This window comes from Petromyzon marinus, chromosome 28, assembly GCF_048934315.1.
Source record: "Petromyzon marinus isolate PM22_M1 ecotype Great Lakes invasive population chromosome 28, UKy_Petmar_22M1.pri1.0, whole genome shotgun sequence".
Taxonomy (NCBI): domain Eukaryota; kingdom Metazoa; phylum Chordata; class Hyperoartia; order Petromyzontiformes; family Petromyzontidae; genus Petromyzon; species Petromyzon marinus.
In genome coordinates this window covers 8,766,469-8,794,434 of record NC_133694.1, presented here as the reverse complement: position 1 = coordinate 8,794,434, position 27,966 = coordinate 8,766,469, and the positions used below count along the sequence as shown (strand labels likewise).

At 45.3% G+C, this 27,966-nt stretch overlaps 1 protein-coding gene across 3 annotated transcripts; it reads left to right on the top strand.

Annotated features, from left to right (window-relative positions):
* Positions 1–355: 355 nt before the first annotated feature.
* On the top strand, positions 356–27,436 carry LOC116946994 (NLR family CARD domain-containing protein 4-like). Of its 3 annotated transcripts, XM_076070320.1 has the most exons (5): positions 374–14,408; positions 15,160–15,495; positions 17,692–22,784; positions 24,942–25,007; positions 25,572–27,436. In XM_076070320.1, the coding sequence occupies exons 1-3, from the start codon at positions 14,288–14,290 to the stop codon at positions 20,619–20,621; spliced, it is 3,387 nt and encodes a 1,128-aa protein (XP_075926435.1). In that variant the 5' UTR covers positions 374–14,287; the 3' UTR covers positions 20,622–22,784; positions 24,942–25,007; positions 25,572–27,436. The 3 variants fall into 3 exon arrangements, with proteins under 3 accessions (XP_075926437.1, XP_075926435.1, XP_075926436.1); XM_076070322.1 differs by having other exon boundaries at positions 356–15,495; XM_076070321.1 differs by lacking the exons at positions 24,942–25,007; positions 25,572–27,436 and having other exon boundaries at positions 17,692–22,933.
* Positions 27,437–27,966: the final 530 nt, after the last annotated feature.

The window sequence follows — 27,966 nt, the reverse complement described above, 5'->3', positions numbered from 1 at the left end:
GTGGCACCAGCGTCCTGGTATCAGAACGAAGTGGGCAGGGCATAAGTGCCCCTGTGGTCAGAGAGCACCATGGGGCGGTACGAGAAGTTCCAAGAAAGACACGGAAGGTGACAAGAAGGAAACGTCACAACCGGTTATGACTTTAAAGTGTTATTTGGGTCTTTCGGTAAAGTCACGTAGATAGGCTCAAAGAAAATAACAAAAAACTACGAGGTTTTGTCTTCTTTGGTTCTTTCGGTAAAGTCACGTAGAATGAGAATAAAATAATAAATTGATAAAATAAAATAACACAATAATATTATCACGACGTTTCGGCCACAACACAAGCGGCCTTCATCAGGTGAAGGGACGAGACTGTCTGGTAGACAGTCTCTGGTAGACAGTCTCGTCTGGTAGACAGTCTCGTCCCTTCACCTGATGAAGGCCGCTTGTGTTGTGGCCGAAACGTCGTGAGAATATTATTGTGTTATTTTATTTTATCAATTTATTATTTTATTCTCATTCTACGTGACTTTACCGAAAGAACCAAAGAAGATGAATCATTGCAGTCACGAAAGCTTTAAATCGAAATTTACGAGGTTTTGATCGCAACACGAGCGGTCGTCAGCAGGCGATCAAAACGTAGTTTATTGTTTTATTTTATTTGAACCTATCTACGTGACTTTACCGAGAGACCCAAAGAATATGAATTCCTGCAGTTACGAAAGCTTTAAGTCAAGACTTAGATTGGTTGATGATGTCCTTCCAATGATTGCTGAGTTTGTTCCCATCCTCTCGGTTGAAATTGTGTCCGTATATATGAATGGCTTCATGAACAAATCTTTGTTGATAGCCAGTGGGCTTGCAAAGCACCATCGTCTTAGAGAAATCAATTTAGTGTGAGCCAACCTCATTAAAATAATGATCAGCCACGGCTGAAGTGGTGGTTCTACCGTGTTGGTCCTAATGTGTTGGTAGGACCAACACTTCAGCCGTGGCTGATCATTATTTTAATGAGGTTGGCTCACACGAAATTGATTTCTCTAAGACGATGGTACTTTGCAAGGAAGGAAGAGCGTTCCAGACGGCTGCGCGATGCGGTGACCACCAGTGCCGGAATATCCTAGTAGCAAAAGTAGCTACATATGTAGTAGCTACGGGCCCCGCACTTTCAAGGGCTTTCAAGCTATCAATTCCGGTTCAGTGATTCTGCACTTGCTCTGTTACTATAGTACTATACTGCCTTCCACTTTTATGAACTGGGTGTTTAAGGTTAGCAATTTGTCATATTATGTAGCTGTAAAGCAAATGAAAAAATACAATTACTTTACAATGAAATGTGGCACATTAGGTAGGAATGGACCACTCTTTTAATAAGTCCGTATGTGCTGTGCAGTACATCAATGCACGTGTGTACACCAGCATGTCATGGCTGAGTTGGGCCTGTGGGGGGCTGGCAGGGTTATTGATGAACTAGTGTGGCACATTAGGAATGGATCACTCTTCTAATTATTTCCTTGTGCAGCCAGGGAGTAAAGTGTGGTTCTGTGAGAGTCCTGATGTGCAGTGCAGTACATCAATGCATGTGTGTACAGAAGCATGTGATGACTGATTTGGGCCTGTAGGTGGCTGGCAGGGTTATTGAATAACCGCACTGGTACACAAGTCACGTGGTTAATGGCGACTCGGTTGAAGATTGCTGTGTGTGACACCACGTGCTGTTGCATCTTACAGATTGACCACAATAAATGTGTGTTGCCCTCGATTTGGAGCACCTGCCCACGTCCTTCATTTCGAGTGTGCAACAGCAAGTTAAAAATGTGTGTTTTAATATTTATGTTTTTTTTATTTAGGGCCCCTTTATAACATATGCTACAGGCCCCGCACTAGCTTAATCCGGCACTGGTGACCGCTGTCTTTGTTCAATGGCTAGCAGCTAAAATCCGCCGCTGCTCCTGCGAGGATGAACAGAGTTCGCGTGATGGTGGTTTTCTCCAACTTGACGAGGTCAGCGAGGTATTGCGGTTCACGGGGAGCAACGAGAGCGACGTTATACGGCGAGAAAAAAAAGTATTTGATCCCCTGCTGATTTTGTACGTTTGCCCACTGACAAAGAAATGATCAGTCTATAATTTTAATGGTAGGTTTATTTGAACAGTGAGTGACAATAACAACAACAAAATCCAGGAAAACGAATGTGAAAATGTTTATAAATTTATTTGCATTTTAATGAGGGAAATAAGTATTTGACCCCCTCTGCAAAACATGACTTAGTACTTGGTGGCAAAACCCTTGTTGGCAATCACAGAGGTCAGACGTTTCTTGTAGTTGGCCACCAGGTTTGCACACATCTCAGGAGGGATTTTGTCCCTCTCCTCTTTGCAGATCTTCTCCAAGTCATTAAGATTTCGAGGCTGACGTTTGGCAACTCGAACCTTCAGCTCCCTCCACAGATTTTCTATGGGATTAAGGTCTGGAGACTGGCTAGGCCACTCCAGGACCTTAATGTGCTTCTTCTTGAGCCACTCCTTTGTTGCCTTGGCCGTGTGTTTTGGGTCATTGCCATGCTGGAATACCCATCCACGACCCATTTTCAATGCCCTGGCTGAGGGAAGGAGGTTCTCACCCAAGATTTGACGGTACATGGCCCCGTCCATCGTCCCTTTGATGCGGTGAAGTTTTCCTGTCCCCTTAGCAGAAAAACACCCCCAAAGCATAATGTTTCCACCTCCATGTTTGACGGTGGGGATGGTGTTCTTGGGGTCATGGGCAGCATTCCTCCTCCAAACACGGTGAGTTGAGTTGATGCCAAAGAGCTCCATTTTGGTCTCATCTGACCACAACACTTTCACCCAGTTGTCCTCTGAATCATTCAGATGTTCATTGTCAAACTTCAGACGGGCATATATATGTGCTTTCTTGAGCAGGGGGACCTTGCGGGCACTGCAGGATTTCAGTCCTTCACGGCGTAGTGTGTTACCAATTGTTTTCTTGGTGACTATGGTCCCAGCTGCCTTGAGATCATTGACAAGATCCTCCCGTGTAGTTCTGGGCTGATTCCTCACCGTTCTCATGATCATTGCAACTCCACGAGGTGAGATCTTGCATGGAGCCCCAGGCCGAGGGAGATTGACAGTTCTTTTGTGTTTCTTACATTTGCGAATAATCGCACCAACTGTTGTCACCTTATCACCAAGCTGCTTGGCAATAGTCTCGTAGCCCATTCCAGCCTTGGGTAGGTCTACAATCTTGTCCCTGACATCCTTGGAAAGCTCTTTGGTCTTGCCCATGGTGGAGAGTTTGGAGTCTGATTGATTAATTGCTTCTGTGGACAGGTGTCTTTTATACAGGTAACAAGCTGAGATTAGGAGCACTCCCTTTAAGAGTGTGCTCCTAATCTCAGCTCGTTATCTGTATAAAAGACACCTGGGAGCCAGACATCTTTCTGATTAAGAGAGGGTCAAATACTTATTTCCCTCATTAAAATGCAAATCAATTTATAACATTTTTGACATGCGTTTTTCTGGATTTTGTTGTTGTTATTCTGTCTCTCACTGATCACATAAACCTACCATTACAATTTTAGACTGATAATTTCTTTGTCAGTGGGCAAACGTACAAAATCAGCAGGGGATCAAATACTTTTTCCCTCACTGTAATCTGGCTCAACCACCTTCACGTACTTAGACCAGAATGGTGATGATTCATCAACTCGTTGACGGGGGGTGAATCAATGCACGATAACAACTCCCCTTATTCGCCTTGAAGCTGGGATTTTTTTACAGTGTAGAAGTTGCTCCTTTGTGGTCACGTTAACGTCAATAGTTGTAGGTGGGCGTTTATGAAATCTCGCTCACCCTAACTTCCACTTTTGCCGCTCCAATCTGCTGACATTGTGACGAGAACGTGTCTTGTTTTCGTTGTGTAGCCAAGTTAAAGACAAGTCAAATTCATGTCGCCCGTGTGATATCTTACACTCGGTAAGTGGTGGTTAATACATTCGTGTTTCTGGGCTCTCTTTTTGAACCCTACGGCTATTTGTGTCAAGTGTTTTACTCCGGCTGTAATTGAGAATCTTCTAAGCGCAATAACAGCCTCAATACAGCTGCGGTGCTTTTACACTTCAGTGCTCTACGATATGGTTTATCATACACATACGTAAAGACGGATGAGTAGAATACCTTAAGAGTTTGCTGTATGGGTGGTGCAATGTGAATGTGTAATTGATTAGGCCATGGATCGGTTTGCGATATGCAGCAAATGTTTATTTTTGGCCTGCTGTAAGATCAAAATAATCGATTGTGTCACTAAATGTTGTCAATCAGAGTAGCAATGTGTTATACAGGTTGCCCTCGCTTTATGCGGGTTCGGTTTGTGAGATTCCGCGTATATGCGGCTCACCTATTTGGACCCTAAATGCACTTACACGCGGTTTTAATTCACTCTACAAGGTGGTCCAGATTTCTTGTGACTCCCATTCTAAAAAAAGTTGATTTTTTTTAAAGTAAGGTTTATTTAAAACAGAAATGAATATGCAAAGGGAAATAGTTTAGGGATGAATTGATGGAGGGGGGGTCACAAGACATTTGGACCACTATGTACATGCGACTATGCGGTCGGACGTGGGACAGACAACATGATGTAGTTGTGCACCGTGTGTGGAACCGTGTGCGCTATTCAACGTGCACGTAGCCTGGCACAAGCGCCGTGGCGGTTGTTGTTGTTGTTGCTACTCGGTAGGCAGCTGTCTCTGTCCCTGCGCATCCCTGAAGTTTACGCGGGCTCTTTGTGCGAAGTCGGCTTTTGGATTTCAACTTAAACTTGTGCCTTCATGAATCCTCCGGTTGACCCAACGAAGGGGGTTTCATAACCTCCGCAGGGGGTATACAATTCACGCGAGCGTGCGTTGAACTTCTTTCACACCGTCCGTAACCAACCGTGCTAAGGATCCATTTCACAGCGCGACTTAATGCGTGACATCCTCCCCATCTTTCCCATGATTCAATAACCACTCGAAATATACAGACGGTCATTCCCCAGACGACCATTAGAACCCCACCCGACCCCAACCCTGCCCTGCTTCCCCCCGTTCCCCATGATTTTTTTGCACGCACGCACACACAATCATAGGTCTTGGATGAGATCACTCGGCGGACCAGATTTTAATCCGGGACGTTGCAACATCCATCCGTCCGTCTGTCCATGCGTCCGTCCATCTGTACGTCCATCCGTCCGTCCGTCTGTTTGTCCGTCCATCAATCCTTCCGTCCATCCACCTGTCTGTCCGTCCATCAATCCATCTGTCTGTCTGTCCGTCTGTCTTTCCATCCATCCATACATCTGTCCATCCATCCATCAGTCTATCCGTCCGTCCATCTGTCTGTCCGTCCGTCCGCCCATCTGTCTGTCCGTCCGTCCGTCCATCCATCTGTCCGTCCGTCCGTCCATCTGTCTGTCTGTCCGTCCGTCCATCCATCTGTACGTCCATCCGTCCGTCCGTCTGTTTGTCCGTCCATCAATCCGTCCGTCCATCCATCCACCTGTCTGTCTGTCCGTCCATCCATCCATCTGTCTGCCTGTCCGTCTGTCTTTCCATCCATTCATCCATCTGTCCATCCATCCATCAGTCTGTCTGTCCGTCCGTCCGTCCATCCATCTGTCTGTCTGTCCATCCGTCCGTCTGTCCGTCCATCCATCAGCCTATCCGTCCGTCCGTCCGTCCATCCATCAGTCTGTCCGTCCGTCCGTCCATCCATCAGTCCGTCCGTCCATCCATCTGTCTGTCCGTCCGTCTGTCCGTCTGTCCGCCGGCCATGAACGTCCGAGAGACGCGGCTTGTGCCGTGTACGGAGAACGAGCGAGTACGTCGGGCCGAGTGAGTGAATAGAGACACAGTGGCAGGAAGGGCTCTTCCCAAGCTCGCGGGCCGCACCAGCCAACCATCGCACCTCATCGGTTTCGGGAGCGCTGTTCGATGAAACCCTGTTAGAGAGACGGGAGTCGTGACACTGTGGCTGGCGCGGTGGATTGACGTGCTGCGTGTCAGGAGTGTGAGCGGAGCGGCGGGGGAGCACAGCGGTGAGCGCGTTGGGGTAGCCCGTGGTGCCAGTGGTGGCGTGGCTGTTGCGGGTGCAGGTAGTGGCGAGGCAGTGGTTAGGGCGCTGCGCGTGCCAGCGTTGTGTTGTCTCTCTCTCTCTGCTTGTGTGTCTGTCTGTGCGCGTCTCCGTGTGTGTATTTTGTCTCTCTCTCTCAAATTTAGTTCTACCTGATGACGACTGCTTGTGTTGCAACCGAAACGTCGTACTCTATTATTACGTTTATTTTACTTCTACGTGACTTTACCGAGAGAACCGAAGAGTAATTCCTGCGGTCACGAAAGCTTCAAAGCAAGTTTGGGTTTTAATCGTGTCGTGATTCGTTAGGAGCGGATCTGTAAGCAGCATCACCACAGACAGAGGTAGAATGATAGCTTCAGCAATTTGGAGGCGTAATCGAATGGAAAAAAACAATGTTTATTTCTATATATTAAAAAAATCTATTTTTTTATTAGATTATCTTCGAAATGTGATCAACATGGGGTCGGAATGTAAGTTTTGAATCAATTGGTAAACCCAAATATTTTAAGCACTCCGTTCAATGATATCGTTTATTATATAAGTAATAGGTGAAGCGAATTAAACTGGATTTTTGTTTGAGAAACAGACCATGATTTTCGTTTTTTTGGATTTAGGAGCAATTTTACTGATGACAATTGATGTTGAATTTCATCAAAATCGCGTTGGAGATTCTGTTTGACTTCGTCGGGAGATTTACCTGATACTAGCATGACAGTGTCATCAGCAAAAATATTTAATTCTGAGTGATTTAAGTTTAGTCCAAGATTGTTTAAATGGGAACAGAATTGGACCCAGCACGGAACCCTGTGGAACAACCTTTGTTATTTTAATATTTATAGACGAAATGTGCTCACTATGTACCTGTTGAGAACGGCCTGAGAGGTAGCTCTTGAACAATGTTATTGTACCGTGCGAAAATTTTAGTTGACCAAGTCTTGTGAGTAGAATATCGGGGTCAACCGAATCAAATGCTTTTGAATTTTGACTGCAGGTATTGTGGTTAATGCAGACATTAATCCTCGTAAAAAGGTGTCAGTTTTGTTGCCAGAAAAAAGGGGGAAACCCTATTATTACATTTTGGTACTGGCAAATGAGGTCTAATGATGTAGATGCTCACCCCGAGCCCTCATTACTTTGATAGTGCATTGTCTTTGAGCTGTACGCCTTGTGGCGTCATCTGGTCGAGCACCAATTGGGTCGAGGCTCAAAAGAAAGCCGTCCCTTGGTGTGGACCAATCAGTTTCAAGGACAATGCATATATTATCATAGTATGTTTTTTTGTTTGCATTTTGACTGCAGGTATTGTGGTCAATGCAGACATGAATCCTTGGAAAAAGGTTTCAGTTTTGTTGCCAGAAAAAAGGGGGACAAAACCCTATTATAACGTTCCGTGCAATTTGATACCTAAAAGAGTGAGAAAAACCTCCAAACCGCCTCTGTATTTCAGCCAGCCACCATAGTGACCGGAGTTTAATACCACAGCAGTACTGTAATGAATATGGAACAACGAGTATGGTCAATGATACGTGACGTCAAAATTTGAATAAAAGATTAAAAGTGTGCAAAGAAGCATCGAGCAATGCATGTTTGGAAGGACACTGCACAAGAGGAGTCCATTAATTAGCAAACGTACGCAGGCTAATGGCGTAATTGAAACTGTTCAGCAAATTAAATTGGCTTGAGCAGAAACATGCGTTTATCGTATTTGACTGCTATCAATTGGCAGGCGACAAGCCACTCAGTTGAGCTATCATTTGTGATAGTCAGGTCCCTTCTGAAAAATAGCTATACAGCTCAGTGGGCCTTACCTGGTACAATAAAAGATGAATAGTAAATGTCGCGAGAAGGATTGATGTAAACGTGTCCGGAATATCACCTGCCAAGGAGATGGAGCGGGGAAAAGGTCCAGGTGCTAGATAGTTTCATTGTAGAACTTTGGGGGTGATTGACGGCTTCGGTTGGGGTCTACATACAGCAGTGGATTGATCATGGCTGACAATTATGATGACCCGGAAGAGCAGCATTCTGAACTGGTTGGACCCTACATACAGTGAGGGAAAAAAGTATTTGATCCCCTGCTGATTTTGTACGTTTGCCCACTGACAAAGAAGTGATCAGTCTATGATTTTAATGGTAGGTTTATTTGAACAGTGAGAGACAGGATAACAACAACAAATATCCAGAAAAACGCATGTCAAAAATGTTATGAATTGATTTGCATTTTAATGAGGGAAATAAGTATTTGACCCCCCCTCAATCAGAAACATTTCTGGCTCCCAGGTGTCTTTTATACAGGTAACGAACTGAGATTAGGAGCACACTCTTAAAGGGAGTGCTCCTAATCTCAGCTTGTTACCTGTGTAGTGTTCGATTTCACTCCGACAACGTTTGTCTTACTTCGAACACCGCTTTATTTACAACTCTCCGCATGTCTCCAACTCTGTCTCCAAACTCTGTCTCAAACTCTGTCTCCAAACTCTGTCTCCAAACTCTGTCTCAAACTCTGTCTCCAACTCCGTCTCCAAACTCTGTCTCAAACTCTGTCTCAAACTCTGTCTCCAAACTCTGTCTCAAACTCTGTCTCAAACTCTGTCTCAAACTCTGTCTCAAACTCTGTCTCCAAACTCTGTCTCAAACTCTGTCTCAAACTCTGTCTCCAAACTCTGTCTCAAACTCTGTCTCCAACCTCTGTCTCCAACTCTGTCTCCAACTCTGTCTCCAAACTCTGTCTCAAACTCTGTCTCAAACTCTGTCTCCAAACTCTGTCTCCAAACTCTGTCTCCAAACTCTGTCTCAAACTCTGTCTCAAACTCTGTCTCCAACTCTGTCTCCAAACTCTGTCTCAAACTCTGTCTCAAACTCTGTCTCCAACTCCGTCTCCAAACTCTGTCTCCAACTCTGTCTCCAACTCTGTCTCAAACTCTGTCTCCAACTCTGTCTCCAAACTCCGTCTCAAACTCTGTCTCCAAACTCCGTCTCAAACTCTGTCTCCAAACTCTGTCTCCAAACTCCGTCTTAAACTCTGTCTCCAAACTCTGTCTCAAACTCTGTCTCAAACTCTGTCTCCAAACTCTGTCTCAAACTCTGTCTCCAAACTCTGTCTCAAATTCTGTCTCCAACTCTGTCTCCAACTCCATCTCAAACTCTGTCTCCAACTCCCCAACGAAATCCGTCTTCCCCCTCGTCGCCTCAGCTGCTCCACGTCTTGCCTCGTCCAGCCCCCAACTCCAACTCCCTACTCCCGACTCCAACTCCCGACCTTATCCCCACTCTAAATACACCCCAATTAATTAACCCGCGTCCCAACTGCGCTCCGCGTGCCCGTGCGCTTGTTACCTGGCCAGACTTCAAGACGCCACTCCAGCCCTGACAACAACATCAACCAATCACAGCCGTCCTTGGCTGCCCCAGTTTAATTGTCCTAACATAACCTGTACTGTCTTTGCCTTCGCTACAGGCTGACCCAACGTGACCCGTAATGACTTTGCCTTCACAACAGGCTGACCCAACATAAGCCGTACTGTTTTTGTTTCCATGCAATAACACTGTTTGCACTACGCACCTTCCTACTACACTACACCTGTATTAAAGAAACATGTCCACAGAAGCAATCAATCAGATTCCAAACTCTCCACCATGGCCAAGACCAAATATCTCTCCGAGGATGTCAGGGACAAGATTGTAGACCTACACAAGGCTGGAATGGGCTACCAGACCATTGCCAAGCAGCTTGGTGAGAAGGTGACAACAGTTGGTGCGATTATTCGCAAATGGAAGAAACACAAAAGAACTGTCAATCTCCCTCGGCCTGGGGCTCCATGCAAGACCACACCTCGTGGAGTTGCAATGATCATGAGAACGGTGAGGAATCAGCCCAGAACTACACGGGAGGATCTTGTCAATGATCTCAAGGCAGCTGGGACCATAGTCACCAAAAAAACAATTGGTAACACACTATGCCGTGAAGGACTGAAATCCTGCAGCACCTGCAAGGTCCCCTTGCTCAAGAAAGCACATATACATGCCTGTCTGAAGTTTGCCAATGAACATCTGAATGATTCAGAGGACAACTGGGTGAAGGTGTTGTGGTCAGATGAGACCAAAATGGAGCCCTTTGGCATCAACTCAACTCGCCGTGTTTGGAGGAGGAATGCTGCCTATGACCCCAAGAACACCATCACCACCGTCAAACATGGAGGTGGAAACATTATGCTTTGGGGTGTTTTTCTGCTAAGGGGACAGGACAACTTCACCGCATCAAAGGGACGATGGACGGGGCCATGTACCGTCAAATCTTTAGTGAGAACCTCCTTCCCTCAGCCAGGGCATTGAAAATGGGTTGTGGATGGGTATTCCAGCATGACAATGGACCAAAACACACGGCCAAGGCAACAAAGGAGTGGCTCAAGAAGAAGCAGATTAAAGTCTTGGAGTGGCCTAGGGTTTTGCCACCAATTACTAAGTCATGTTTTGCAGAGGGGTCAAATACTTATTTCCCTAATTAAAATGCAAATCAATTTATAACATTTTTGACATGCGTTTTTCTGGATTTTGTTGTTGTTATTAAAATAAACCTACCATTAAAATTATAGACTGACCATTTCTTCGTCAGTGGGCAAACGTACAAAATCAGCAGGGGATCAAATCCTTTTTTTCTCTCTCACTGTACGAGGTTCATTGAAAGCCCCACAAGCTTATCAGTGCAGTCGTCGACCCTGGATGTAACAAAGGCATGACAGATCAAGGCGCCGGATCGGTCTGACAGCGTTCCGCATATGAAAACGGGAACAAAGCATTGGTGATGCTGCATTGGCATGCAGGAAGGAAAACAATTTGTCAAAAAACACACAACCAAGATCCACATGCACTGTGTATATGTTCCAGAGGAAAACTCATGTGCATCCATCCAAATAAATTAATCAGGGTTTTTATATGTGTGCGAGATGTTAACTACCTCGCCTGCTGTGCAGGAGGCTCGTGAGTTCGATCCCGACCCTGACGCCTGCTGCTGTATATTTAGAGTTTGCGTGTTCACCTTGTGGTTGTGTGGAACATTTTTCCGGGTCCTCCGGTTTTCCCCTCCACATTTAGAAGCATGCATTTAGAGTATTTTGTTGCTATACATTTTCACACGATAAGCCACCTCCGTTGACCTATCATTTGTGGCCAGGTCGCTTCTGAAAAAGAGCTGTATAGCTCAGTGAGACGTACCTGGTAAAATAAAAAAAGTTTAGTTTAGTTAAAGAGCATGGGAAAGCGAGAAGAGCCTTAAGTTACCTTGTGAGTTTAACTCGTAGGCTTTCATAAATATGATTCATAAGTTTTTTTGAGTTAGATCGCGTAAACGTAAATGTGTCGTTAGCCCACCACCACCCGACACAGCCAATGGCGGAGCCAGGATTTTCAGGTAGGGGGGGGCAACCCCTCCAGCAATGAAAAATGATAGAGGAGTTGTTAGTAAGTAAGGAGTTGTTAGTAAGTAAGGAGTTGTTAGTAAGTAAGGAGTTGTTAGTAAGTAAGGAGTTGTTAGTAAGTAAGGACTTGTTAGTAGTAAGGAGTTGTTAGTAAGTAAGGAGTTGTTAGTAAGTAAGGAGTTGTTAGTAAGTAAGGAGTTGTTAGTAAGTAAGGAGTTGTTAGTAGTAAGGAGTTGTTAGTGAGTAAGGAGTTGTTAGTAAGTAAGGAGTTGTTAGTAAGTAAGGAGTTGTTAGTAAGTAAGGACTTGTTAGAAGTAAGGAGTTGTTAGTAAGTAAGGAGTTGTTAGTAAGTAAGGAGTTGTTAGTAGTAAGGAGTTGTTAGTAAGTAAGGAGTTGTTAGTAAGTAAGGAGTTGTTAGTAAGTAAGGACTTGTTAGTAAGTAAGGAGTTGTTAGTGAGTAAGGAGTTGTTAGTAAGTAAGGAGTTGTTAGTAAGTAAGGAGTTGTTAGTAAGTAAGGAGTTGTTAGTAAGTAAGGAGTTGTTAGTAAGTAAGGAGTTGTTAGTAAGTAAGGAGTTGTTAGTAAGTAAGGAGTTGTTAGTAAGTAAGGAGTTGTTAGTAAGTAAGGAGTTGTTAGTAAGTAAGGAGTTGTTAGTAAGTAAGGAGTTGTTAGTAAGTAAGGAGTTGTTAGTAAGTAAGGAGTTGTTAGTAAGTAAGGAGTTGTTAGTAAGTAAGGAGTTGTTAGTAAGTAAGGAGTTGTTAGTAAGTAAGGAGTTGTCCTTTGCTTTTTATTCGACGACGCGTGTGCGGCGATGGCGCAGCCATCGATCGAGGGTCGAATGCCTTCAGGGAAGTCGTGGACTGGATACGCAACTGCGGACATTTCCGTGAGTCACTTATAACTGTTTTGCCGTTACTTATTGCCAATTATGAACTCAGACTATTGTCCTCTCATCTCATAGAGTCCCTGGCACGTAATAACATGCTACACAGTGGCAGTGGGGGTCGCAAAATGCTGATTTATTACTAATAAACCCCGATGATCCGATCTAAATGAGGGATTTCGATCGGATCATTGGGGGGGCACGTGCCACTCCACTGGCTTCGCCAGTGGACACAGCCAATTAATAAGGGTTATCACGTAAACAAAACGTGCACATTCGTTGCTGCTTCAGCACACCGGTGTGTTGGAGAGTAATTCCACAACATTTGTAATTGAGTACGACATTTCACTGGTGATTACAACCAGCTGCATCAGGTGATTTGCCAGATTTGTGAAGAAGTCTTCGTGTTTCCAGTCTTAAATAGAGTAACGTGATGTATTTATGTTTTAAATTATCACCCCACGCATCTATTTTCCCTACATTTGCCGGTGATAACGTGCGTACACGACATTCATCGATACGCACTTCTTAATATATGTAAAGTTTTTAAAAGTCCATCCAGTGCATTATTTATACACCAATAACGCACATTGGCCGTGCGCAGCATGTAATCAACGATCACGCATAGCTTTGCGAAACTGAAAAGCCTCCTGAGATGCCACATGACCAGGAGATGGCAGGACAGCATTCAACTTGCTCTGTTATATCTGTCGTGACTGAGAATGTCACTGTGTGGTGCCGGGCCTGCGAGGCCACGGCGGGTTGTCTAGTGTTGTGTGTACACCCCGGACACGGGGTGTAGTACCAGCCCTAGTGGGGGCTTGGGTGAGCGCTGGTTCAGCGCGGTGGCACCACGCACAGCGTGCGGTGCGGGCTCCCGTCGAGAGAGCGAGAGAGTGTCAGCCAGCTAGGGTTACGTTGGGGGCACGATACTCTGGCTGACCTGGGGACATGTGACCGGATTATACTGGAGGGGGGTTCACCGGTGGAGGGGGCCAATGGGTGGTCACGTGGCCCGAGAAGAGCTTCCGAGAGCCTTCGGGCAAGGGCGAGAGAGACCGAGAAGGTGGGCGGGGCGAGAGGCGGAGCCAGCCCCAGCCCGGCCCGATATAAGGAAGGCCCTGTGAGGGGCTCGGGGTTCTTACTGTTGGAGAGGCAGGAGATCCACGTCAAGCTTGAAGAAACCTCCAGCCACGCGGTCCGGGACCCAGCTTGTGGTCCGTACCGAGATAGTGGAACCGTGTCTAGTTCTGCTGTAGCGTGGTTAGTTGGGTGGTTACCATCCGAGAGTATGTTGTGTCAATAGCTTGGAGTATGTTGTGTTAATAGCCCTGAAGTATGTTGTGTTAATAGCCTGGAGTTTGTTGTGCTAAGAGTGTAATAAAGCGTGTTGCTCCCAAGACAACGTCTGCGACTCAGTTGGGATCTTTTTTTTCTGCCAGTATTGAAACGATGAAAAGTGTTATTGCTAGTGGTTCCCACCAAGTGTCTCTGTAGGGTGTGGATAGATGTGTAAAAACAGCAATAATAGTATGCGCTAAACAATGAGGGTCTAAAATGTGTATACGTTTATTAAGGACAAGAAGAGGTTTTGTGACAGAATACACATTACATGATAAGAATATGTTCGTGGCTGAAGAATTTTAAAAGCTACACTTTGGGATGTGTTTAAAACGAACAATAATTATTCACAATCAGAATCAGCAATAATCAGAATCACCATCTTTATTTAGACTGCAGGAATCCGATTAGCTATGAAGCTCTTTTTCGCAGATGTCCAGTGTGTGCAGGTCAGCAAGTGCATGTACAGTATACGGTATTGGGGGGTCTCCTCATATTTTACTTGTGGTGTCTTGGTCTGGCTCTGAGGGTGTCAATCAGACATGAATCTCATTGAATGTTTTCAAAATCACTTAGAACCAAGATGGCTTGTCACTTGAAAAAGGCGCCATACTCCAAGCTGCATTCCGGTCAAGGAGCTTACAGATCTCTAGCAAGCTCGACACCCAGTCTCCCAGGTAAGGCCGCAGTGTGCACTTTCACCTGGGCCAACACCAGAACCAGTCGTGGCATCAAGGGGGCCGATGCCAAATCGAGTTGTCCATTTTCATACTGACCAGAGGATTGGTGCGGTGGCATGACCAAGTGGGTGCCACGCTTCGCTGCCTGGAACCATTTGAAAGGTTGCGAGTTCAAAATCTTGGTTGGGGATTAACCCTGGCCCATCATTCTCCTGGGGTCAATACAGTAGGTACCGCTTTGTGGGGAAGTCAACAGTGGCTATCCTTTGGATACATTTGCTCAAGCAATAGGAATATGGAGTTTCCACCACTGGCTCAGTGCTGTTAACAGGACATGAGCACCGTCTTAATGTTCACTTCAGCAGTGACTCACTTAGACCTTTGAAATAATCATAGGCGGAGTTTAACTCCTATACTGGGGGAGGCAGGGGTTCGCTTTGTCCCTCAGATGATGAATCGCAGGTGCAAGTAATTAATGTTTTGCATCTTCATTGTAAACTACTGAAAATACATTTATAAAGGTGTCAAGTTCTGGAGGGGTATTGCTCCCCCCTCCCCACCAAACTCTGCCCATGCATTTAATTTGTATATTAAAGCATTGTATAAATCACCCACTGCATGTTTTAATTGTTGCACTCCGACACTTTCTAGTATGCAAAGAAGTCGTGTGACATGTTTACAATGACATTGGCACACACTGTTAACGTATCTCTCTGAAATGTTTAAACATTTTGTTTTTTCCTTTAAGAAATCCCAAAAATCACAGACACCGTGGAAAATAACGAAAATGCGTTTTTGCAAAGAAATAAATGTAATCTCATTGAAGAACTCATGAAGATTCCAGACGAGGTTTTAAATGAAGTAGAGTCATTGAATATAATAACAAAGCGCGAATACAGAGACCTGAAGAGTGTGACGAAGCCGAGCCAGCGCATCAATCAACTTATTGACAAAATCAGCGGAAAAGCAAACGATCAGATTAAGCAATTTGTCAATGTTGCTTTGAATAATTTACAAAGGAGATTTCCTCAGCATGCAATTCCTCGGTATAGACGAGGCGAAATCGTTCTTGGACACACCTACGGTATGTCACCATCGACGACGTAACAACAGTTTGAAAACCTGCCATATATGTAATTTTACAAATGTCCAAGCAATGTGTTTATTAACTCGTTACTCATGACCAAACTTCGAAGGAAAGTGGTGCGTACAACGAAACGGACTCTCGTGGTGATATCAAGGGAGAAAAAAATTACTTGTTATGGTTTATTGCCATATAGGGTTAGTTCCAGCTGCCACTGAAATTCAAATCTACCAAATTTCTGGGAAGCTAAACTGGGACACGTGGTGAGCTGACAGCCCCTCCCCCCCCCCTCCATAAGCCCCGCCTACGTTTCAAGAGCCACGCCCACTATGCCTCTTGCCCCACCCACTGCGAGCATCGAATCCCCGCACACTGGTCATAGGGCCCCACCCACTACCCAGGTAACTGTCAACATATAAATGCGTCGTTAAACCCGTCACCACCCGACAGTCAATTCGTAAGGTTTGTCACGTTGACAAAAAAAAACATGCCAATTCGTTACTAGTTCAGCCCACTCGGTGTGTCGGAGAGTTAAACCCAAAACATTTACAATTCAAGTACGACTTTTCGCGAGTAATTACAACCAGCATCATCAGGCTGTCCGCCTTAACGGCACTTTTAAATTTACGCGATCTAACCCAAAACACCTCTATTATGGATAATATTGGTCGCGAAAGCTCTACTACAACGATAACTAGGTGTTAAACTGCTCAGGTAACTCATATTCTATTAGGTCTTTCGGTAAAGTCACGTAGATAGGTTCAAAGAAAATAACAAAAAAACTATGACGTTACGATCGCAACACAAGCGGTCGTCATCAGGAAGAGGGGGTTAGCCTCTAAAGGCAAACTGTTGATAAAGGTTTGAAATGGGCATAGCCCAAATGTCAGCAGCATGGGCGGGGCAGCTAATGTTAATGTAGGTGGTGGGCGGGGCAGCTAATGTTAATGTAGGTGGTGGGCGGGGCAGCTAATGTTAATGTAGGTGGTGGGCGGCGACCGCGACGGTGGTGAGTTTTCTACCAATTGAAAAATTTGCATGTTAATGTAAGATCGGTGAGCGGCCTCCACAGCGAACGCGCTGAGGTGGCTATGTTAATGTGAGATATTAGCATGTTAATGTGAGAGATTAGTATGTTAATGTGAGAGATTAGCATGTTAATGTGAGATCAGTGAGCAGCCTCCATGGCAAGCGCGTTGAGGTGGCTATGTTAATGTGAGAGATTAGCATGTTGATGTGAGAGATTAGCATGTTGATGGGAGATCGCAGAGCCGCAACCTCTAGGTCAGCACAACAGCCGCAACCTGGAGGTCGGCGCACGAAGGTGGCTGTGTAAGTGTGAGATATTTTACCTGTTAGTGTAAAATCGGAGAGCCGAAAGATCGAAACGTCGTAGTTTTTTGTTATTTTCTTTGAACCTTTCTACGTGACTTTACCGAAAGACCCAAAATAATATGAATTCCTGCAGTCAAGACTTATCCAGGTAACTACCCGCTACTCAGGTAACACCGCCCACTACTCACGTAGCCCCGCCTACTAACTAGATAGCCCCGCCCACTACTTGGGTAGTCCCACCCACTACTCGGATAACCCACGCCCACCACTTGGGTAGCCACACCCACTACCAGGATAGGCCCCGCCCACTACTTGGGTACCCCCCCCCACAATTCTGGTAACCACGCCCATTACTCGAGTAGCCCCGCCCACTATTCAGAGAGCCCTGAGAATATGTATTCTTGGTTCTTTCGGTAAAGTCACGTAGAAGGGAAACAATAAAATAATAAAAATATAAACAATAAAAATGTTCACGACGTTTCGACTGCAACACAAGCAATCATCATCAGGTGTGAAAACTTTTTTCAAATTTTCTTGCTATGGTTTTCACACCTGATGATTGCTTGTGTTGCAGTCGAAACGTCGTGAAAATTGTATTGTTTTATATTTTTTATTATTTTATTGTTTCCCTTCTACGTGACTTTACCGAAAGAACCAAGAATATGAATCCCGGCAGTCACGAAAGCTTTAAATCAAAATTTAGCCCTGAGAATGTTTCAGGTAGCGCGAATTGACTGGTTAAGAAAATGAAATGAGAATGTAGCGTTTTAAATTTTAAATAACTCAACCTACATGTTATATTTGCGAAGTGAATGTGACGTGATGCTCATAATGTCCAAATGATGAATGCTGTATTTGCAGAGAATGCTCAAAGACTAAAACAGATTTTGGAATACGCTTACAATAAGACTGACTATCGAAGAGAATGCCACAGTGAGATGATAATGGACACACAAGCCGTCTATATGGATTTGACTTTGTGCGAAAAAGCACATGATGGTTCAGGCAACGGGATGAATTACTCGAACGTGGAAGAGTTTGTACGTGACAATACGAGTAGACTGACCATCATTCTCGGGGAAGCTGGCGCAGGGAAGACTACAAATTGCAAACAAATTGCCGTCACGTGGGCAGAGGGAAGGTTGGAAGAGTATCAATTGGTTATACACCTCAATCTCCGTGAAATTTCTAAAGGCGAGACTCTTGGATGCACGATCAGGAAACAGCTCCTTCCAATAAAACAAGAGCTCACGGAAGATGAGATAATTCAAGCTATAGAATCGGTTGAAGAGAAGACACTGTTTATTTTGGATGGGTATGATGAGTACCCACACATGGAGAAACAATCAGCAGAAGGCAACATTTCTAATCTCATCAGGCAAAATTACCTTCCTAAAAGCCGCATTATCCTCAACTCGAGGCCATGGAGAGTCCGTGACGTTGAATTGTTTGCAGAGAAGAAGATTCATGTGGATAGTTTGAGTCGTGACGATTCACAGCTGCTGATTGTAAAAGTTATGTCGACATCTTCTCTCGACATTGACAATGCCAAGAAACAGATCAACCACTATCTGTGTCAAGACCTCTTAGACGAGCTAATCAAAAGGCCTTTCAATGCAACATTGTTAGGTCTAATCCTGAAAGATGAAGATCATGATCTTTCCGAGAGGAAACCACAGACCAATGCCTATGACTTAATGATAAGTCACAAGATTCAACAGTACATTCAAAAGTATAACCTCTCTCTTTCCAATAAGGAGCAACAGGAGCTCTGCAATGATATTGGAAAAATTGCATTCAAAGGTATTTTGGAAAAAAGACAAAAATTCAACAGAGATGATTTTAAGGATGTGAATATTGATCATTCACTGAAACTCGATCTAATACGAGAAGAAGGGAATCCATTTAATAAACAGGAACAAAAATACTCCATTATTAGCTGCGAGTATCTTGCCGGCAGGTACCTTGATAATGTTTTGTCTTCTGACCGAAATGTTGCTAAATCAACAGAAAGGAAAATCCAATCTCTTATTTCCCAGGAAAATGTGACAGAAAATAAAAAACTACTCCTCTTCGCCAGTGCCTCCGATAAAGCCTTGAAAGTAATTTTGGAGAAGCTACTTCGCGTATTAAAACATGAGCACGAGGGGACAAAGAAGACCGAAATTCTGCTCTTCTGTTGCCAAGTTATCTACGAGTCTCAGTCAAAGGGGAAAATGAGGGCATTGTGCCAGAAGATTTTCAATAAGCAAAAGCTACAGCTTACTTATGGGCACCTCAATAGCGAATTGATTCGGGCCATGTGGTACATGCTGACCCACATTCCAGAATGCGTGAAGTGCCTGCACGAAGTAACGTTAGACCTCACCGAAGATGTCCCTCTTGCCGACGACCAGAAAATTGTGAAAATATCTAAGGAAGTAACGGAGAAATTGTCCGACTGTAAACACATCACTGTCCTCAAAGTCACTGAAGATGGGGAAACTAAATTCAACATTCTTCACGATAAGTTTATTGAAAATGGTACGGTGATAGACTATGATTCAACAACGATTCGCAAGGGGCAGGAATGCTTCATGACAAATAACCTGCTTCTCAACATGAAGGAATACGAAAAACTGTGCAATAAAGTTGGAAAAACCACATTGCAACGTTTTATAAAACATGGCACCACAGGCCCATTCTGTAAAGACGATTTTAAAAACGTCAAAATTGATCATGCAATACAACTGAATATAATAGACGAAAGCCAGCAAAGTAGTGGAACTGAAAAATATTCGACTACCAATCCAGAAAGTCTCATGGGTGGGTATCTTAAACATGTCCTGACATCTGGAGGATTTTTTAGGAAAAGATGGGCAAGAAGCAAACTGAAGTCCCTTGTCCCACAGGGAAATTCGAAGCAAAATGAAAAGCTTCTACTTTTTGCCAGTTCCTCCTCAGTCACTGTTTCAAAGGTCATCCTGGAGTACCTTCTCATTGCATTAAAAGGGGAAAAAATGGTCCTGATGAAGTCCGAAATCATTCTCTTCTGCTGCAAGATTATCCGTGAGTCTCAGTCAAAAGACAAACTGAAGAATACGTGCAAGGACATTTTTAGTCAACAAAATCTAATGCTTACCTGTCGCCACTTAACTGATCATGCGATCTTAAAAGATCTACACTATGTACTGAATCACGTTCCAGAATGCGTGAAGTGTCTGCAGGAGGTAACAGTGGACCTCAATGTAGGAGTCGCTCCCGTGAATGATCAGGACATAATCGCGCTGTCACAAGCCGTGACTGGATGTCTGGCCGAATGCAAAAGCATAACTATTATTCCGTCACGTGAAGAGAGAGGAAGTGAAATGGGGAACATTTTTCACACGGAGTTTAAAAACAAAGGTACAGTATACGAATGCAGTAATACACATACAATAATTTATGTTGACAACAATAGTGGTATTATACAGCCCCTTGTCAATCCACTGCAGGATGAAAGCCTCTCCACTCTGTGCAGTCTTAAGGACTGCTTAACCATACGACACCATGCTGGTCAGTGGGTGAAGCTTAATAAAAGCCATGCACCTGGGTCCATATGGCAGTTCACAAACCACAGTGCTACCACTCCACCCCTGTATACATTGACAATAGAACACCAATATTTCGCACTCCAACGATCCGCAAATCCTAAAATCCATGGCGCCCCTACGGTTAGCAGCGACTCCCGTAATCCGTGGGGGGCAGAGATCCTGAAATCTGCAATTTTACCACGTATGCATTTTTTTTGGATACCATTCGGGAGTGGCTAATTCCTCCCGTAAATATGCGCCACGGATTTTCATTTTTTTTAAGCGCTGCGCTCCTCAAAGACGCCGGGCCGACTTCTTCGTCTTGTGCAGCGGTGACTCTTTCAAAGCTTCAAACGAGCCGCCCTCGAGGCTTTAATATCAAAAGAAAGGCACTCTCTTCATAGAGCCCTGCACAGAGACAGAGAACGAGATTTTCAGACTAATCTCTCTTAGCATTGCCAGGCTCCGGGAAGGCGAATATTGTTGCTTTTTCCGTCAATGCAACACGGGCTCTGTGTCTTGAGAGAGACGTAGCTGCTAAGGAACAAACAGAGCTGTTATAGGGACAAGCGAAGCTGCAGAGAGACGAATCGTGGTACACTTGAAATCACATTTACATTTTATTTTGCTTAATGTCAGACTGTACTGACATGATCTGTTGAGTCGTAGTATATGTTTCCATCCTTTTGACTCCCATGTCAACTCCCAAAAATGCTACATTTCTTTTCACGTAGACCCATATGGCACATTTACATTTGGCTCTCAGGAAACGATGCGAAATTCATATATTTTTTGCTGATTAATGAATTCGCAAAAGTCACGTTTTGCACTTAACCCCGATGTCCGTGATTTCAGAGGGGATGAATGGAGTCGTACGGCAGATTCCCGCTCTGCACACTGCCCCGGCAACCTGAGTTTAGTTCCGGGCCACGGTCAATATTAGTGACGACGTCCTGGTATGACATTTTAATGACACATTTCAGGATTAACCTTTGCGGTACAGCACAGATTATAGGATCCGCAAGTAAATTCCCGCATATTATTGTGGGCTGTCTGAGTTCTGCTGTACTTTGCAGTTAAGGTGAAAACCTTACCCCCTCCCAACCTGGAAATTCAATGAATTTCACCTCCGATTAGCACGGTCGGCTACATACGGTGCAAAAGAAGTTCAACATAGATACATGTGTGATGACGACTTGACACACTTCTCTTGAGATGGCACTTCATTGAAGACACGTTCACTTGACATCAGGCGGAGACCCCACTGCAGCAGCCCAGAGTCTCCTGCGCATCTCCCTTTTATTTAGCAACACGAGGCCACGCCCCCCTTCCCGAACCTTCTCGCTGACTCTGGACGCCCGCTCCACCAACAGACTCCACTGTCCTCTTCCGTCACCTGACCATGCTCCCTTCTCGATCATTCCCAGAGCTACAAGTCCCTTCGTACTCACAGCTGACTCTCCCGTCATTACCTCCCGTGGCCACTAGTCGACTCACACCACATATAGATTCTACTGTCATTACACGTGCATTGTCATAAACACTGTATGATTCATTTTTGTCATCTATGTAGCCAACGCTGTGGTCACAGTGATGTAGGGGTTGCATGCACCTGCAACGTACACATCAAAAATATATATTCTTACACACAATTCGAAGCATGCATGTTGATTTATTTAACCAAGTGAGAACTCAAAGAGACAGGGATAGTCTAATTTGCTTGAGTGAACCGGGTCACCAAAAATGGTAAAATAAAATGAACTGTATATAATGTGCATATACGTACAGTACTGCAGTGTGTATACAGAACACAAAATAATCATTGGCGTCATTCTGGAGAAATTATTGAGTGGTGGCGCAGTGGTTAGCAGACTGGGCTATGGAGTCGGCAACCTGAGTTTGATTCCTGGCCATGGCTGACATGATTGGCGAGTTAGATCTGAACCAGTCCTCAGCCCACACCCCCTACCTCCTCCAACCCGTCACTGACCAGTGTGGTGAAGTATGGTCAAACAACCCCCCATGGCTGAGACAGTGTGGGAAGGCCCTCATCCAGCACTGAATGATATAATATAAAAAAACACACATTATATAATATTGTATATACATTACATTGATATGAAAGTACTTTGGCGATTGTAGACTATAAAGACAAAATAATGTTGATGTAAAATGTTACCACATTCTCTGATCCACATTGTCATTCCACCACTGTGGAATTGACCACATATGCGGTAGGTTTAATGTTACGCTTTTGGCCCAATTAAAATATAACATTGGCCATAAACAAATACAATTGCATTCATGTTAAAACTTCTCAAAACTCAGCAAAATATGCTATATTATGCTTTGAAGGTGATACAGGTCCTTCTTTGGAACGAGGGCCAGATGAAACAAGATCAGGTAAGACTGTGGAATGAGTTTAACACGTAGGCATTCACGACCAATATTAACCATAATCGAGGATGCTGGGTTAGATCGCGTAAATGTGTATCGTTAAACTCAATACCACCCGACACAGCCAACCAGTAAAGTCTGTCACGTAAACACAACATGCCAATTATTGACTAGTACAGCACACCGATGTGTTGGAGAGAATTGTAAATATTATGGGTTTACTCTCCAACACACCGATGTTGCTGTACTAGTAACGAATTGGCGTGTTCTGTTTACATGACAAACCTTACTAATTGGCTGTGTCGGGTGGTGGCGGGTTTAACCGCACATTTATATTTACGCGATCTAACTGTGGACTGACCTGCATGCTTCTAAAAATCAGCACTTCTCTAAAGTCTGCTTTTTTTTGCTAATGCTTTTGCATGTGACTGTCACAGTTTAGAGCACTATATACGCAAAGAAAACATACCCATTAATAAAATACATATTTAGTCAATGTTACGCGAGTGGACGTCAGCCCCAAATTAGCCACAGAGCCGCGTCTAAGTTCTGTGAACCCCTAAAGTCCGCGGTGCCACTGTGGTCTGCAAAAACAAACTCCTAAAGTTCCAAGGGGACAAAACTCCTCACATTTGCATTTTGGCACGAATGGCGGAGACTTGCGAACTGGCGATAAATGCCTCACTTTTGTAATATATGCGATGACACGTCGGACTTGAGAGCAATTCAAGAGTTCATAGGCGCCTATTGAGTTCGTTGAGCAGCTACATCATGAGACCTCCATCGCCAGTATCAAAATCTAAGAATACATTTGATCCTTTCTGGCAATAAAGCTGCTCACCCCGAGCTCTCCATGTTCTGATAGTGGCATTGTCTTTGTGCTGTTCGCCTTTTGGCGTCCTCTGATCCAACACCGAGACTCGGCTCTAAAGAAAGCTGTCTCTGGTGTGGACCAATCAGTTTCCAAGACGATGCATCATCATATACTACCAGATTCACGTTTTTTGTTTGCATGTTCACCACAAAGTATACGTGGTTAATGCAGACATGATTCCTTGCAAAAAAGGTATCTGTTTGGTGTTTTAACATCTTAACGCCTGTTTTATTGCCAGAAATGGTTAAACCTATTCTTACACAAGCATGTTTTGGGCAATAATCAACAATGTGAGGGATGGATTGCACTTCACCGCAGTCCCTATGGGGTGGCTCAACAAATTCCCCACTTGCAGAGGAGATTCTCAGTCGACTCGTATCAAGACTCGTAGACTCACGTATACGTGTAGCAACTCGTAGACGCATAGAAATCCATGCAATACATAAAGTGAGGCGAGTGGTCGATTGCACTTCACAGGCAACTCCTTAATTCCCCGTTGATAGCGGAGATACCATTTGTTAAGTTAAAGGGACGCGGACACTGTTTCAAACCCGGACGGTGTCACTGTAATTATCAGCTACTCACCTGAGAGCACGTTTCGTTAATTTTGACGGTTATATTTTGCACTGCCTGTGCGGTGCTGTAGTTATAACTTGAAACTGCTAAACACACAGGAGGTATGTAAAAAAAACACATTCTCCTGCGGAGGGAGCTGGTAGGAACGTTGGGTTGCTCGGTCAATGGCCAGGGTCAACGGCGGCACCACGTGGTGTATTCCGCATGCCCGACTGTGAGGGCGGGCACAAGCCGGCTTGAGTAGGTTAAACGTTGAGTTTTATAAGGGCACCACGGGGTGACCAGCCCCTCCCCACCCAGCCCCACCCATCCTACCCCCCACCCAGCCCCACCCTCCCCACCCAGCCCCTCCCCACCTTCCCCTCCCCACCCAGCCCCTCCCTCCCCACCCAGCCCCTCCCCACCTTCCCCTCCCCACCCAGCCCCTCCCCACCTTCCCCTCCCCACCCAGCCCCTCCCTCCCCACCCTCCCCTCTCCACCCAGCCCCACCCCTCCCATGTTTGGATGCACGACGGACGGACACAATAATCCCCTGTGGGCTGGTGTAACCAGGAGGTTCCTACCAGTATAATGCTATCATACTTTTTACATTTATTTGTTCAGAGACCTCTCACCTGTAGCACTAAGGTCATTTGGCAATATATAGTTTCGTTTGCCATTAGCGTATCTTTAATACATTGTGAATTCTTTTCATCTTCGTTTATTTTATTAGGCTCCGGGAGACAAAGGATGAATTTATGGAAACGTATCACGTATTTGGTGTTTCCCTATCAGAGAGGTAAGTATCCTAGTTTTAGCTTCACGCACATTGCACATCTATAGCCAAATTATTTTAACGACGCATGGTCTGTCCGCAATTTAACTTTGGGATCGATTCAAATCCACCCCAGCAGAGGGCATTGGCTATGACCCGGGTTCATCAAATTAGTGGGTCTAGCAGCTAGCTAGGGGGTAGAGGGTTAGCCTCAAGGGAGAGGATAGGTGGGAAGAAGGTCTGGCGTGCTATCCTCAGAGTGTGGCACCACACATACATTTTGCTTCCCATCCATCCAACAAATAACGTTGAGTTACAGTACAGTATAGTCGTGCACTGCACCATTATCTGTCCTGAATGGATTTTGGTGTTCGGGTCACACCCGGGTTCGCACAAGGACTAGCAATGAAATGACTCAATACTTTCTATGTATGTATGTATGTTGAACTTCTTTCCCACACCTACGTAGCCAGCCGTGCAGAGTCATTCACAACAATGATTTGACCTAAAAAAAATATTTGCGTATGCCAAGTCACGGGATATGTTTTATTCTTCGCATTGACAACGCCATTCATGTGCATGTTTCAGAGCAAAGGCGTGAAGATGAAGACGATGAATCATTGCCACTGCTCCCAAAAATTGTCTGAAGGGGCAACTTTTGCAGTCAGTACGCGATGCAAATCAAAAACAGTCCCTCACATATTGTAAATGTCCACTCAGCTCTGAAGGTCCACAAAGGACGCATGGGGGAGTAGGGGGGGCATGGTTGCCGTCGGATGCAACACAAAGAGCAACAACTGTTAAGCGTTTCCCGTTGGTGAACCTTCTCCAATGTAGGGGACGTTGAAGTTCTTTCGCATCGATCAGCACGGTAGCCGACCGTGCTCATCGCAGGCGCAGGGGGAAGGATAGCAAACTAAACACAAAAAAACTGTTCTAAAAGACATTAGTTTGTCAATCTGGATTGTTTAAAAGTCCACAGCTCCATTGGCTCCCTAATATCGGAAGGAAGAGCGTTCCAGACGGCCGCGGAGGCGCCTATGAAAGTGCGCGATGTGGTGACCGGCCTTTGTTCGATGGACAGCCAAAAGCTCGTAATAAAGCTTTTTGGGTTAGATCGCGTTATTTATAAATGTGTCGTAACCCTCCACCACCCGACATGGCCAATCAGCAAAAAAAGTGTCACGTTGACAAAAGACAAATAATTCACTACTTTAGCCCACCGGTGTGTTGAAGAGTGAATCCACAACATTTACAGTTTGAGTTCGACGTTTCGCTGGTGATTACATCCAGCATCATCGGGCAATTCGCCAGAATGGTAAAGCCCTCGCTTGCTCTCGGTCTTAAATAGCGCAGCAGCAGGGTGACGTCATCATTTAGCTCATTCAGGTGCAGTGATTTGAGGCGGAGGGAGGGGGGGTATTGTAATTATATAATCTATTGGTAATCAGTCAATGGTCGTGATCAGTAATGAGTTGTAGATTAGTAATTAGTTGTAATGTGTGTTATTGTGATTACATGCTGCTTCAAGGATCAGAATGGGGCCCCATTTGTAACCAGGTACTGAGTGATCACTACTGGTGATACATGAGTCCCGTTCCTGTATTTGCTGCATCCACAAGAATAATTTCGCATTTATTTTTTGCTTGTCCACGTGTTGTTCACTCTCCCCCTGGCTCATCGTATGTTTTTTTAAATTTGTTGCGTTTCTCATGCAATGTCGGCGTAGCTGCTTTCACCCATTGTGCGTGGGTCACGTGGGGTTAGGTGGGGGGGGTCACGGGACCACACTCAAGACGATGCAAGGGTCACGCGGGGTCACGGGACCACACCCAAGGCGATGCAAGGGTCACGCGGGGTCACGGGACCACACCCCAAGATAAATAATTCAAGACGGTGGTAGCTGTGGTCGCGAAGGGCTCGATGAGGTGACCGGAGGGAAACCCAAAGGAGAGGTTTTGCGGGACACCAAAGAGATAGGGGAGGGGCTGAGAGGAGCTTGTGGAAGGTTCCAGAAAGTGGTGAGGGAGGTGATCATGTCAGGGGCGTGCAGGGCCGGATTAAGGCGCGGGGCTTTAGGGGCTGGAGCCCAGGGGCCTCCGCCAGTTGGAGGGCCTCCCAGAGATTAAGTAAAAAGCGATTTAATTTGTGAATGCTGAATTTTATTTGTCGTTAGCCTTGTAAAACATTTTTTTGTTTTTAAATGTTAATTTCACTTTGTTATCCGTTTGAAAATATTACTGGGGGCCCTGGGTGTGTGTGTGTGTGTGTCGAGAGCTCGGGGTTTCCAGGGAGAAGAGGCAACGGCCGTGGAAGGCTTCCTACGCGAGTGATGTGTGTGTGCATCACTAATGACGGCACAGTTCCCTTACGACGAAGTGAGTGGGTCAGTGGGTCATGGTGAGTGGGGTGAGTGGGTCATGGTGAGTGGGGTGAGTGGGGTGAGTGGGTCATGGTGAGTGGGTCACAGTGAGTAGGTAACAGTGAGTAGGTCACGATGAGTGGGGTGAGTGGTGAGTGGGGTGAGTTTGTCACGGTGAGTGGGTCACAGTGAGTGGGTCATGGTGAGTGGGGTGAGTGTGGTGAGTGGGGTGAGTGGGTCACGGTGAGTGTGGTGAGTGGGGTGAGTTTGTCACGGTGAGTGGGTCACGGTGAGTGGGTCACGGTGAGTGTGGTGAGTGGGGTGAGTGTGGTGAGTGTGGTGAGTGGGTCACGGTGAGTGGGGTGAGTGTGGTGAGTGGGGTGAGTGTGGTGAGTGGGGTGAGTGTGGTGAGTGGGTCACGGTGAGTGGGGTGAGTGGGGTGAGTGTGGTGAGTGGGGTGAGTGTGGTGAGTGGGGTGAGTGGGTGAGTTTGTCACAGTGAGTGGGGTGAGTGTGGTGAGTGGGGTGAGTGGGTGAGTTTGTCACAGTGAGTGGGGTGAGTGGGTGAGTGGGGTGAGTGTGGTGAGTGGGGTGAGTGAGTGAGTTTGTCACAGTGAGTGGG